The sequence below is a fragment of the Sciurus vulgaris genome, assembly GCF_902686455.1.
Source record: "Sciurus vulgaris genome assembly, chromosome: 1".
Taxonomy (NCBI): Eukaryota; Metazoa; Chordata; class Mammalia; order Rodentia; family Sciuridae; genus Sciurus; species Sciurus vulgaris.
Window position 1 is genome coordinate 103628638 of NC_136461.1, and position 15470 is coordinate 103644107.

At 31.9% G+C, this 15470-nt stretch overlaps 1 protein-coding gene across 1 annotated transcript in view; it reads left to right on the forward strand.

Annotated features, from left to right (window-relative positions):
- The window catches only part of SYCP1 (synaptonemal complex protein 1), a 172519-nt gene that overhangs the window by 60362 nt on the left and 96687 nt on the right, over nt 1-15470 (forward strand). The window contains exons 17-20 of the mRNA XM_079136081.1: nt 7232-7336; nt 8169-8272; nt 9962-10079; nt 10842-10912. Of these exons, the coding sequence (XP_078992207.1) occupies nt 7232-7336; nt 8169-8272; nt 9962-10079; nt 10842-10912 (398 nt within the window). The remainder of the gene's footprint in view (nt 1-7231; nt 7337-8168; nt 8273-9961; nt 10080-10841; nt 10913-15470) is intronic.

The following is a 15470-nucleotide window of genomic DNA, read 5'->3' on the forward strand; positions in this document are numbered from 1 at the left end:
GAGCCTCAAACACCAAAAGGTGAACCAGGTAGCTCAAGGTGTAGGGGTGACCATGTCCTTATGTGTACCTTCCTAGATGAGCTGCCTGTAGTTCTTTTTATCCTATGAATGGGTATGTTCTTCTAAAATGGAATTCCCCATTTTAATTTAGTAGATAATTCTATTGCTGTAGCCATCAGAGGTTAGCCTGATAAGCCAATTGTCAAGTTATCAAAGATATAAAATAGTTGCATTAAATCAAAGTGCACTTTCAATAGATAGGCCATGCTGTAATTAAAATTTCTCTAACACTGAGATAGAATTAATGCTTTTCATTTTCACAACAAAGACTTTTTCAAATACCCTAGAGATCTACTCCTCTTGGTATCTCTTCCAAATAAACAAATTGGCACCATCAAAAAACTCCTGTCAAAGATAAGGCCACATTTTCCTGTCAAACAAATAGTTAAAGAAGGAAATCCAGATTGGATTTCTGAGAAATTCTTAATTGGCTAAAAAGCATCAGATGATCGCGAAGGAAGGATAAGGATCAATGTGCACTGCTAGTGAGATGAGGGGATATCCACCCCTTGCATTCCCAGGATAAATCCAAAGTCCTAAAAATTAATTTTCCATTCCATCAAAGCTGCAAAGGGCAGTTGACACTGGTTAAAGGCAAAGAGGGGAGTCCCAAAACAATATTAAGTTCCACAGCTGCAGGGATATTCTGTACTAGTTCTCCTCCTCCAGGTTTTGACCACAGGCAGCATTTTAGTCCTGGTGGAGTTGTCATTCTATTATGGGAGCCAAGTCAGGGACCCTACCTGGATCTGACTGGCCAGATTTAGCCACATGTCCACAGAAGAAATAAACAAAGGGAAAAGCAATTTTATGCAGTTTGATCAAATTGGGGAGAAGCAACTATATTGCTTCTCCACTAGTTCTACAAACAAAAAGCCAGGTATTACACGTTTGTAGATGTAGCTAGGCTGTGCTTAGCTAGTGAATATGTCAGTCTTAATTTCCTTGGTATCTATCTTCCACATGAGTAAATACAGGGTGTAGAAGATTAGTTATCAGGAAGTTGCTTTTAATTTCAAAGGGATATGTTTCAATAGGGTGATGTTTCTTTTTCTTTTCTTCTTTTTTTACGGTAATGGGGATGGAACCCATTGGTGCTTAATCACTGAGACACATCCCCAGTTCTATTTTAAATTTTGAGATAGGACCTTTTTAAGTTGCTGAGACTGGCTTTGAACTTTTTGATCCTCCTGCCTCAGCCTCCTAAGATGCTGGAATTACAGGTGTGCACCACTGAGCCCAATTTAGGGTGGATGTTTCTGTTTATTGAAAAAACTTTTCTTTCTCTGTTGAATTGCTTTTGTATATTTGTAAAAGATCATTTGGTCATATTTGTATGGGTATATTTCTGGACTCTCTTATATGCCCTTGACATATTTGCCTATCTATTTGCCTGTATCAATTACTGTAGTAATAGCTTTATAGTATGGCTTTATAGTAAGTTTTAGAGTTGGATGGTGTGATTCTTCCAATTTTATTGTTTTTAAGATTGCTTTAGCTATTCTAATTCTTTTACCTTTTCTATAAATTGTGTAGTTTACTTTTCTATATCTAAAAGATCATGGCTGAGATTTTGATTGGAATTATGTAAAATGTCAATTCAACCCAAATTAATCTATGTATCATTACTAGTTTTCTAATACAATATCTGTCTCCATTTATATAGATCATCGATTTCTTTCATTAGAATTTTGTAATTTTATCATGTGGCTCCTGTACATTTTATGTTAGATTTTTTTTTCTGTAGGTATTTAAAATAGGACTTAAAAATATCTTTCCTATTTCACATTTTTAATAGATAGAAATAGGATAACAATATATTTATAATCTGAGATCTTGCTAAATTCACTTAGTAGTCCTAGGAATTTTTTGTAAATTTCTGGAATTTACTGTGTACAGAATCATTCCATTGGCAAATAAGGACAAATTTTTTCTTTTTTTCCTATCTAATCTATATGCATTCGTTTCTTTTTCTTGCCTTATTGTACTGGCTCATATTTCCAGTATTGTGAATAGGAGTGGTGAGCATGTACACTTCTGATATCTTGATTTAAAGTATGATGTCAGTTTTAGGTTTTTTTGGTTTTTTTTTTTTTTTTTTTTGGCAGAAAGTCCCATGTATTCCTTTACTGAGATTTTTTTTTGTTATGCACCAATGTTGAATTTTGTTGTTTTTTCTTTTTTAAAACACTAATATGATATGTTGTATAGATTGATTTTCAAGTATTGATCCAGCCTTGCATTCCCAGGAAAAACCCCACTTGGACAATGTCAATATTATTTAATTTTATTTGTTAATATTTTGTTGAGAATTTTTATCTTCATAAGAGATAATGATCAATAGTTTTCTTGTATTTTCCTTGGTTTTAGAGTCAGGGTAATGATAGATTCATAAAATGTTCTTGGAAGCATTGATTTCTGTTTTCTGGAACATACTTAGTAGAACTGGTGTTATTCTTTACATATTTGGTGGAATTCTCTATTGAAAACTTCTGGGTCTAGATACTCCTTTTTGGCAATGTTTTTAAGCCTGAACTTAACTTCTTTTATTATTATGGAACTATTAAGTTTATCTGTTTTATTTTGAATGATTTTGGAAGTTTTTGTTTCTCAAGCAATTAGTCCATTTACTTCAAGTTGTTAAATTTTTGTGGATAAGAATTTTTTGTAGCATTTGTGGTTATCTTTGTAGTGTTAACCTTCCTTTTGTTATATTATTTGTGTATTTTTGTCACTCTTGCTAGAGGTTTATTTGTTTTATTGATCTTTACAAGCCCATTTTTTGTTTCATTTCTTCCTCTTGTTTTTCTGTTTTCAACTTCAACATGATTGATTTCTACTCTTTATTTTCTTCTTCTTGCTTTGGGTTTATTTTGCTTTTTCTAGGTTCTTCCCCCCCACCCCCATCAGAGATTCAACCCAGTATTGCTTAACCACTAAGCTATGACCTCAGCCCTTTTTATTTTTTATTTTGAGACAGGGTCTTGCTCAGTTGCTGAGGCTGACTTAGAACTGGAATCCTTCTGCTTCAGCCTCCTGTTCTACTGGGATTACAGGCATATGCTACCACACCTGTTTTCTAATTTTTTAAGACATAAGCATATATTATGGTTTGGAAACTCTTTTTTAAGCATTTTACTGCTGTAAATGTCCTCTGATCACCTCTTTAGCCTCTTAGCATAAATTCTGATGTATTATTTTTTCATTTTCATTTATGTTAAAATATTTTTAAATTTCTCTTGGGATTTCTTCCTTGACCCTGAGATTGTTTAGAAGTATGTTGCTGAATGTCCTTCTATTTAGATATTTTCCTGTTTTACTTTTATTATTCCTTTTGAATTCATTATAGTGAGAAAATATACTTCAATTTATTTTTATTTGATAAAGTTTGTTTTATAAATCAGGATATAGTGTATCTTAGTTAATATTCCATGTGCACTTAAAAAGAATGTGTACTCTGCTGTTCTAAGAGTATTCTAAAAAATGTCAGATCCAGTTGGTTGATGGTATTTGTGCAATTTTTTTTTTTTTTTTTTTTTTGTACCAGGGATTGAACCCAGGGACACTTAACCACTGAGCCACATCACTAGGCCTTTTTTTTACATTTTATTTAGAGACAAGGTCTCGCTAAATTGCTTAGTGCCTCACTAAGTTGCTAAGACTGACTTTGAACTCACCACCCTTCTGCCTCAGCCTCTGTAGCTGTTGGGATTATAGGTGTGTGCCACCATGCCCAGCAAATCTGTGTGTTTTTAATTGACATTTTGGATCCAATTCTATTATTAATTGATAGTAGGATTAAATCTGTTAAACCTTTAGAATTGCCTGTTTCCTTAATTCTGTCAATGATCGCTATAGGTATTTTAAATTTCTGCTATATGCCTCACATTTAAAAAAACTTATATTCTAATGAGTGAATTTATTGATTATTATTAATGTCCTCTTTATTTTTTATTTATTTATTTATTTTTGTGGTGCTGGGGATTGAACCCAGAGCCTTTTGCTTGCAAGGCAAGCACTCTACCAACTGAGCTATATCCCCAGCCCTGTCCTCTTTATTTCTGATAATACTCTTTTGTCTTTAAGTATATTTTATATTTAATATTGTAATAGCCACTCCATGTTTCTCATGCTTATTGTTCATGTTTCATTTTTCAACCTGTTTTAGTCTTTTTTTTCCTTTGTCTTTATATATTTGAACATATCTTTACATGTGTAGCCTACATATAATGGGTCTTCCTTTCTTATATACTCTGACATTCTCTGCTAATTGGAGAGCTTAGACTATTAATATTTTCAAAAATTGTCATTCAAATGTTGACATGCATGGTCTGATTATATTCATCATTTAAAATTCTATTTTTTTTCCTTGTGTTTCAAAGTTTCTCCCTTTTTTTGAGCTATTTGAATCTTTGTTGGCATTCTATTTTTTTGGTATTCCATTTTTATGTATCAGTATTTTATCTATACCTCCTTGCATTTATTTCTGTGGTTGCTCTAGGACTTATGATGTATCTATAGCTTTGGCCACCTTGAGTTAATACTGTAACACTGCATGTAAAATGTTGAAACCTTTGGCCATAAGTATTTGTGTGTACATACACACACAAACACATACACACAAACATATCTCCTTTACCCATCTTGTTCTTTATATTGACACTGTATATATGACACCTACAAATATTTACATCCTCACAAGACAGAGTTAATATTTTTGTTTTAAACAGTCCTGTGCTTTTAAAAGAACTTAAGAGGAACAAATGGTCTTTTATATATATTCCAATATTTATCATTTTTTATATTCTTTATTTATTCCTGAAGATTCAAATATACTTGTAATGTTTTTCTTCTTCCTGAAACATTTCCTTTAGCATTTCTCATAGTACATTTTTTTCCTGGTGACACATTCTCTCAGTTTTCTTTTCTGAGTATGTCATTTGTTTAGATTTCATTCATGAAGGATATTTTCATTGCCTTTCGAATTGTGGGTTTACAGTTTTTTTTTCTTTCAGCACCTTGAAGGTGATGTTTTATTGACTTCTATCCCCCATGTTTTTCAGTTAGAAATCCACAAACATACTGTTTAGATTTTCTCCTTAACTTTGTTTTTCTTCTTCATATTTTTAAGTTGATGTGTTATTGTTGTATGTAATGGTGGGATTTGTTGTTACATATTCATCCATGCACACAGTACAATAATATATTTTGGTTAATATCACTGCCCCCCTGCATTTTCTCCCTTCTTTCCCTCATCCTTTCCCTGGTCCCTTTCCTCTATCCTGCTGTTCTCCCTTTGTTATAACTTTGGTTTTAAAGCAGTGTATGAGTGAGGTTGAATTTTTCTATTCATTGCACTTCATAAATTTATAAAGTTTTAACTCTCTTCAAATATAGGAAATTTTGGCCATTTTTTCTTCAAATATATATATATATATATCTATATATCTTTTTCTGTCCCCTTTTCTCTATACTTTCATCTTGGGATTGCAATTACATTATTTGATCTTTTTATATTGTTCTACAGGTTGCTGATTTGCTGTTTATTTTCTTTAGATATGTTCTTTTTGTGTGTGTCCTTCATATTGGAATCTTTCTGTTGTTCTGATACTAAAAATTCATTGTCATTTGTTATAATCTCTATCATGCTCTTAAACTCATCTGGTGAATTTTCTTTTCTTTTTGTCTTTCTGTGTCTGGCTTATTTCACTTAACGTAATGACCTCCAGTCCCATCCATATTGCTGCCAGTGACATAATTTCATTTTTCTCATGACTGAATAATATTCCTGTATGTACATATCAAATTTTCTTTGTCCTTTTATCTACTGAATGTCATCTGGGTTGATTCCATATTTTAGCTATTGTGAATAATGCAGCAATAAATATGGGAGTGCAAGTATCTTTTTGGCATAATAATTTCATCTCCTTTGGATATATGTCCAGTAATGGAATTGGTGAATTGTATGGTAGTTCTGTTTTTAATTTTTTGAGGAGTCTCCATACCATTTTCCATTATGGCTATTTTAATTTTGTTCCCACCAATACCATATAAGAGTCCCTTCCTTTTTTTTTTCTTTTCATTCTCTCCAGTATTTGTTATTATTTGTATTTGTATTTTGTATTTTGTTTTTTAGTTGTAGACAGACACAATACCATTGTTTTATTTATTTATTTTTTTGTGGTGCTGAGGATCAAACCTAGTGCCTCACATGTGCCAGGAAAGCACTCTACACCGAACCATAACCCCAGCCCCCTATTGTTTGTATTTTTGGTGCTAGTCCTTTTCACCTGGCATGAGATGATATCTCATTGTGGGTTTGGTTTACATTTTCATGATGATTAGTGAGATTCATTGACAGTATGTTCATCTTCTTTTGAGAAGTATCTGTTTAGTTCTTTAGCTCATTTAAGTTCTTGATACTTTATATAAAACAGTATACTTAATAAAATGAGCCAATCCCAAAGATTCATAGGAAAAATGATAATAGGAACTAAAGAGTTTAGAATACTTGAGAGGAAAACTTAGGATGGTAATTATTTTTAAATATTCATCAGTTATTATGTGAAAGAGAAATCAGATTTCTATATGATTTTGGAAGGAAGAACGATGACTATTGCATAAAAATTACAGGGAAGCACAGTTTAGTACAATGTAAGTACAAAGAAGATTGGTAGAATAGTGGTGAATGATTAGCTATTTGCTAATAAAGTTGGAGTGATTTATGCATAAGGTTCGAATTCAGTTATTTATATGATTTTGGGGGAGGTACTGAAAATTGAATCTGGGAGCACTTTATCATTTGAGTTATACACCAAGTCCTTTTGGTCTTTCATTTTGAGACAGAGCCTCCTTAAGTTGCTTAGGGCCTCATTAAGTTGCTGAGTTTGACCTCAAACTTAGAATCTTCCTGCTTCAGCCTGGTGAGGGTCTGGTATTGCAGGCAAGCACCACTGCACCTGGCTTGTAGGATTTTTAAATTAAAATTCTGTGCCTTTTGTTCCAGGGCTTTGTCAATTAAATCCTATTTTACTCAATAATGACTGGTTTTCTCTTTTTAAAGAATTTTAGTCACAGGGAAGTTCATAGTTCTTTCTACAATTCTGTCAGCTTAATTATTTTGAATATGTGTGCAGTTTTACTCTAATGACTTGTTTATATTTTTGAATAGGCAGAAAACCAAAAACTTTTAGATGAAAATAAACAAGTTGAGAAGATTGCTGAAGAATTGAAAGTAAAAGAGCAAGAACTAACTGGTCTTTTACAAACCAGAGAGGTTTGTTAAGGATAAATTTTTGTTTCAGTTATTTTATTAATAGAATACGTATTTGCAAATAGATTATGATTTAGCTATTCACTTTGTGAAAAATTTCTTCATAAAATTCTTTTTAAAAGTATGCATATCTGTTAACCTTTAAAATGTAACTAATCAAATGTGGCTATTAAAATTTAAATTAACTAAAAATAAATTTAAGATGTAGTTACTTGATTGTTAAATCACATTTGACTATTACACATGGAGAATCTTCAGATGATAATGGGGGAAAGAAAGGCTTATAATCCTATGCATAATGTTATAGTTTATAGCAATTACATTTCTTGGTGTCTTAAGTATTTCTTAACTGGTATATTTGAAATTTAGTCTTTATTAAGTTCTTATTTTATAACATTTTATAGGGCTCATGGTATAGTTTTAGAATTTAAAGTATGTTTCCAGTCCATAAACAGAATTATGTTACAGCTGTCTATAATACTAAGAAAATCTTTATTTCTAAGATACTACCTAATTTCATTAACACATTTCTCACCCATAATAAAACTTTTTAAATGAAATTAATTTCTTGGTAGAGTAAAACAGATAAAAATATTTTGCAATATGTAAATATAATTTTTCTGGTTGAACTTGAGAATATCAAGGTAGAATTTACTTAATTGTATTTGTCATTGCTCATTTGTTTTAAAATTAAAATGATTATCACATTAAGTCTACTTAAAGTATTTGACTTATCCTGATAAGTTTTTGTCAAATATAAGACTTGATTACTTAGAGTGACCATATATTTTGAATGGAAAAACACATGCCATAGGTATGTATGTTTATTTTGCAGAAAGAAATACATGATTTAAAAATACAATTAACTGCCATTGCAACAAGTGAACGACATTGTTCAAAACAGGTTGAAGATCTGAAAATTGAGCTTGAGAAAGAGAAGTATGTTTTCCATTATCCATGTGTAGTTTATGTATTCAATTACTATGCTTTCTGGTAATAAATAATAAATTAATAAATTATGTTTCATATTTATATGAAAGGATTTCAAATTGTACTTTATTCCAAATTAAAGAACAAGATAATGTACCATTGCTAATAATGTTTCATTGCTAAAGGAAGTACATATCATTAACATAAAAATAATACATAGCAAAGTTAAATCTCTTTAGAAGATCAGTGTACAGTCTTCCCTTGGAGATGGGTTCTAAGATCCTTGAGTATGCCAAAATCTGTAGATGTTTTAAGTCCCTTATTTATAAAAAATCAGCATGATATTTGTGCATAACTTATGCATACTCTCTCATATGCTTTAAATCATCTCTAGATTACTTAAAATACCTAATAACAATGTTTATGCTATGTAAATAGTTGCAGTATTATGTGGTTAGGGAAATAATATCAAGGAAAAAAGGCTGTATGTTAATAGGGATGCAGTTTTTCTTCCTATATATTTTCAATCTGTAGTTTGTTGATTCCATGGCTGCAGAACCCACAGATACAGAGGGCAAACTCTATTACCTTTTTTGGAGGTATTTATTTTCCCACAAAAATAATCATTTGTACTTCTGTTTTTTTTTTTTTTTTTTTTTGCTAAATTACTTCATAGATTTTATTGATAAAATGTTAAAATGCAAATTTATTTCTTCTATTGTCCAAATAAGATACATTTAATTGAACATTAATTTGGAAATTAAGTGTAAGAAGTAATTATTGTATTATTACTGTGAGAGAAATAAATTCAGGTAGCCATTTTGATGGTGAGCATCGTTTTTGTCTTTTGGTTGCTTCTCAGCTCTAGATAAAAATAAGAAGTAAAAAGTTTATGCAGCAGCCTCTCCTTTCCCTGTTGGTTCCCATTTCCTGATTTGTAACCTTTGAATAGTATGTTTTAGGAGTCCGGGTAAAATTCACTTAGTAACCAAAATCACTTTTGATGAATGGAGTGTTTAGTTAATACTTTAGTATAAATATATATTCTCTTTGGTATATTTGCTTTTTCAGTCTTTCATTGCTTAGTGGAAAAACTTTATTTCCTCTTCAATGGATTTCCAGTGTTAAGTAGGAGAAGATAACAGGTACTCCTGAAAACCTTTGGTAGAGCACACAGTTCTATGCTCATTTAAAATTGATCCTGGCTGCAACCAGTAACAGATATTCTGCACTGCAGTCTGTCTTGTGGTGTAGAATATTTGAAAACGTAGAATAGTAGTTTAGTAATATACAAAAGTTAAACCTAGTTTTATCTATCTTAATTAAAAATAAATTATCAGAAGTTTGAAGCAATTTGAAACAGATTATTAGAGACAAAAAAATTTATGTGAAGAGCATAACGTGCCCTTCAGAATTTGTGAAAAGTTTGAGGAAATGAGAGTATGGCAGAATAAACAAGGGAAATATGACGTTTTGAAAACAAAATGGAAAAATTTCAACATGTGCAAAGTAGAGCAAATAAGGTAATGAATCAGCATGAGCCTGCACCCTACTTCTGGAAGTATTAAATAATGGCCCATCTTGTTTATTTATATTCCTAGCCCTTCACTCCTTTCTCCTAAGATTATTTTGAATTAAATTTCATGTCATGTAATTTCATATGTAAGTATTTTGGTATGAAATATTTTTTAAAAATAGGCTTAAGAATACTGAATTAACTGCAAGCTGCAACAAGCTTTCACTAGAGAACAAAGAATTAGCACAAGAAACAAGTAACATGGCCCTAGAAATCAAGAAACAGCAAGAAGATATTAATGTGAGTTGAAAAAGGAAGTACTGGTAACTTAGTTTTCTTACCTGTAAAATTAGGTAGGTTTAGAATAGATGAAGATATTAGCTGAAGATTCTTTCAGCTTTAAAAAATAGGATTATTTTAGAGCTGATAATTTATTTTAGAAGAAAAATATGCATATTAATCTTAAATGGTGATAATGAGCCGCAGAATATAGAGGCTACTTGTAAATAAGGTTAATGTAATTTTAAGCTTAAGATTTTTATATTTAGTCAACAAGTATTATTAAGTCACAGAAGACTGAAGGATACTATGATGAATAAAATATCATTTCAAGAGTTTATGACAATAGAAAAAGAGTAAATTTCACATAACTTAAAATAGCATAGTATATAATTTATGTTGTTGGTGGGACAAAGTGTTATCAGTTTACAGGATCATTTCTGCCTTGGTGGAAGAGAAGGCTTCAGAGAGAATATAACATTGATTTTGGCCTTAACAGTAAGCAACAATGAACAGATATCATTCCTTGAAGCCAGAACAGTATGAACAAAGGATATGAGGCTCAAAGTATCACTGGGAAATAAAACACATTGTCTTAGTTACTATATTGAAATTGTTAGAAGTAATTAATGTAGGACTGGAAAAGTAGTATGAAACTGTGCAAATTAAATAGTCCATTCTCTTACTTTATATATAAATAAGTTTTATAGTTACAGAAAAATGTTTTAAATATTAATTGCAGTTACAGTTTTGTTGAAACAATATAAACTCTTATCTCTTTAGAATAGCAAAAAGCAACAAGAAAGGATGTTGAAACAAATAGAAAATCTGGAAGAAATAGAAACACAATTAAGGCAAGAATAATGAATTGACCTTGTTTGTCTGGCAAAAGATTTTGGTATTTCTTTTCTGTTAACTTGTTATGGTTAATTTAGATTCAACATGTTGAATATTGTATAAAATAAAAAATTCAGGTTTAAATGACTATTTTGGAATCTTGCTTAAAAATAAAATTGTAATTTCTCCTTTACATTTAGTGTTGAAACAGTGAAATTAGATGAAAATTAAATTTAAAGTATCACAAACCTCCTAATTCTTTAATATTTACTTAAGAAAATATACTAATCATAATCCAGAAAATTTATATGAAAAAAATTTATAAAGTTATTTCTAATCACATTAACTGTCATAATATTGGCATATTTATGCCCACTATATTTTAAAGAATGGTCTTTTCTTGTAGTAATTGATATACAATTTTATGTGTGGTTCTTCATTTAATATTTATTATTCATGTTTCTAGATATTTTCACAATCATCTCCTTTAATATGCCACTTAATCAAGTGAATGTAATAATATCATTTAGCTATTTTCGTTTTTGGATATCTAAAGTTTTCCAGTTTTTCACTATGATAGCTAATACTGAAGTAAACGTCTTGGCCTATGTAGGTCCCCCCCCCCCCTTATTTTAAATTTGATAGAATTTATTTCAAGCAGAAAAATTTACTAGATCATTGAAGTGATTTAAATGACTTGATAATAAATAGACTTTACAAATAGGTTTATAATACACTTTATTAGTTGTAAATGATGCAGTACAACCAACATTGTATGAAAGTGCTAGTTCTAAAATATTTCGTTATTGGGATTTATTACTAATTTATTTAATTTAAAAGATTAGAAAGTAACTCATTTTTATGATTCATAGTTTTAATTTTTTGGATAAGCTCTGGAATTTTTCAGGTTTGCTTCTTAGTATTTCTTTCTGAAATTGTTTTGAGGTCTTCCTTTTGTTTTTTGGTGCTAGGGACTTTACCATTGAGCTTCATCCCCAACCCTTCTAAATTTTTATTTTGAGACAGAGTCTCTCTGAGTTGCTAAGGCTGGCTTTGAATTTGAGATCCTCCTGCCTTAACTTCCCTAGTAGGGATTACAGGAATGTATCACCATACCCTGCTTGAGGTTGAGGTCTTGTCTTTTTTTTTTTTTTTGGGGGGGGGGGAAGAGTTGGGTTGGTACTGGGGATTGAACTCAGGAGCACTTGACTACTGAGCCATGTCCCCAGTCCTATTTTATTATTTTATTTGGAGACAGGGTCTCACTGAGTTGCTTTGTGCCTTGCTTTTGCTGCTGTGGGGCTTTGTACCCGCAATCCTTCTGCCTCAGCCTCTCAATCCCCTGGGATTATAGGCCTATGCCACCATACCGGCTGAGGTCTTTTATGGACTTGTTTAAACATATTAATCTATTTTATTTATAGCATATATTTTAACAAATCCATTTTTATTTTACATTAAATTTGATTTTCTCATTTTTCTACTTCTTTTATACTTAGAAATCTCTTCTTGCCTGCCTGAAATCAAATATAAATCTTTTTTTTTTTTTTGCGGTGCTGGGGATTGAACCCAGGGACTTGTGTTTGCGAGGCAAGCACTCTACCAACTGAGCTATCTCCCCAGCCCCTCAAATATCAGTCTTTTCTTTAGTTCCTCTTAAAATTTTTATTATTAGTTTGTCTTTTTTAAATAATAAAATGTACTTTAAGCCATTTACTTCTAAACACAGCTGTGAATTTATGATATGTGTTTGACACTCACTTTCCATGTTTATTATTTTCTAAATCATCTGGTTTTGTATTTTAGGTTTCTTTTTATTTTTTTATTTATTATTTTTTATATGAAGTTTTTTATTTTATGATTTTTTATGTTATTTTATTTTTTATGTTATTTTTTTACTTAAATCATAAATTTACATAGGGCAATGTTGTTTGAGTCATTCTGTTATTTTCTTTCCCTTCCCCTCCACCCCTCCCACCCCTCTTTTTCCTCTATACAGTCCTTCCTTCCTCCATTCTTAACACCCTCCTTATCCCTAACCCTAACCCTAACCCTAACGCTAACCCCTCCTACCCCCCATTATATGTCCTCATCCGCTTATCAACAAGGTCATTTGTCCTTTAGTTTTTTGAGATTGGCTTATCTCACTTAGCATGATATTTTTCCAATTTCATTCATTTGCCTGCAAATGCCATAATTTTTTCATTCTTCATGGCAGAGTAATATTCCATTGTGTGTATATATATATATATATATATGTATATATATAGATATCTATATATATATATATATATATATATATATACATGCCACAGTTTATTTATCCATTCATCAACTGAAGGGCATCTAGGTTGGTTCCACAATCTGGCTATTGTGAATTGAGCAGCTATGAACATTGATGTGGCTGTATCTCTGTAGTACGCTGATTTTAAGTCCTTTGGGTATAGGCCAAGGAGTGGGATAGCTGGGTCAAATGGTGGTTCCATTCCAAGCTTTCTGAGGAATCTCCATACTGCTTTCCAGAGTGGCTGCACTAATTTGCAACCCCAATACCAATGTATCAGTGTACCTTTTTCCCCAATGTATGAGTGTACCTTTTTCTCGCCAACACCTGTTGTTGCTCATGTTCTTGATAATCGCCATTCTAATTGGGGTGAGATGGAATCTTAGGGTAGTTTTGATTTGCATTTCTCTTATTACTAGAGATGTTGAACATTTTTTCATATATCTGTTGATTGCTTGTACATCTTCTTCTGTGAAGTGTCTGTTCATTTCCTTAGCCCATTTGTTGATTGGATTATTTGTATTCTTGGTGTAGAGTTTTTTGAGTTCTTTATAGATTCTGGAAATTAGAGCTCTATCTGAAGTATGAGCGGCAAAGATATTCTCCCACTCTGTAGGCTCTCTCTTCACATTACTGATAGTTTCCTTTGTTGAGAGAAAGCTATTTAGTTTGAATCTATCCCAGTTGTTGATTCTTGCTTTTATGTCTTGTGCTATGGGAGTCCTGTTAAGGAAGTCTGATCCTAAGCCAACAAGTTGAAGGTTTGGACCTACTTTTTCTTCTATAAGATTCAGGGTCTCTGGTCTGATTCCAAGGTCCTTATCCATTGCGAGTTGAGTTTTGTGCAGGATGAGAGATAGGTGTTTAATTTCATTCTGTTGCATATGGTTTCCCACTTTTCCCACCACCATTTGTTGAAGAGGCTATCTTTTCTCCATTGCATATTTTTGGCACCTTTGTGTAGTATGAGAAAATTGTATTTATTTGGGTTTGTGTCCATGTCCTCTATTCTGTACCATTAATCTACCTGTCTATTTTGGTACCAATACCATGCCGTTTTGTTACTATTGCTTTGTAATAGAGTTGAAGATCTGGTATTGTGATACCTGCTGCTTCACTCTTTCTACTGAGGATTGCTTTAGCTATTCTGGGTTTCTTATTCTTCCAGATGAATTTCATAATTACTTGCTCTATTTCTGTAAGGTACATCATTGGGATTTTAATTGGAATTGCATTGAATCTGTATAGCACTTTTGGTAGTATGGCCATTTTGACAATATTAATTCTTCCTATCCATGAACATGGGAGATCTTTCCATCTTCTAAGGTTTTCTTTAATTTCTTTCTTTAGTGTTCTGTAGTTCTCATTGGAGAGGTCTTTCACCTCTTTTGTGAGATTGATTCCCAAGTATGTTATTTTTTTTGATGCTATTGTGAATGGGGTAGTTTTCCTAATTTCTCTTTCTGAAGAGTCATCACTTATGTATAAAAATGCATTGGATTTATGAACATTGATCTTGTAACCTGCTACTTTACTGAATTCACTTATGAGTTCTAAGAGTTTTCTGGTGGAATTTCCAGGTTCCTCTAAATATATAATCATGTCATCAGCGAACAGGGATAGTTTGAGTTCTTCTTTTCCAATTCGTGTCCCTTTAATTTCTTTGGTTTGTCTAATTGCTCTGGCTAGAGTTTCAAGGACGATGTTGAATAGAAGTGGTGAAAGAGGGCATCCCTGCCTTGTTCCAGTTTTTACGGGAATGCTTTCAGTTTTTCACCATTTAGAATGATATTGGCCATGGGCTTAGCGTAGATGGCCTTTACAATGTTAAGGAATGTTCCCACTACCCCAATTTTTTCTAGTGTTTTGAGCATGAAGGGATGCTGTATTTTATCGAATGCTTTTTCTGCATCTATTGAAATAATCATGTGATTCTTAACTTTAAGTCTGTTGATATGGTGAATGACATTTATTGATATCCGGATGTTGAACCAACCTTGCATCCCTGGGATAAAACCCACTTGATCGTGGTGCACTATCTTTTTAATATATTTTTGTATGCGATTTGCTAAAATTTTGTTGAGAATTTTTGCGCCGATGTTCATTAAGGATATTGGTCTGAAATTTCCTTTCCTCGATGTGTCTCTATCTGGTTTAGGTATCAGGGTGATATTGGCTTCATAGAATGAGTTTGGGAGGGGTCTCTCCTCTTCTATTTCATGGAATACTTTGAGGAGTATTGGAATGAGCTCTTCTTTAAAGGTTTTGTCGAACTCGGCTGAGAACCCATC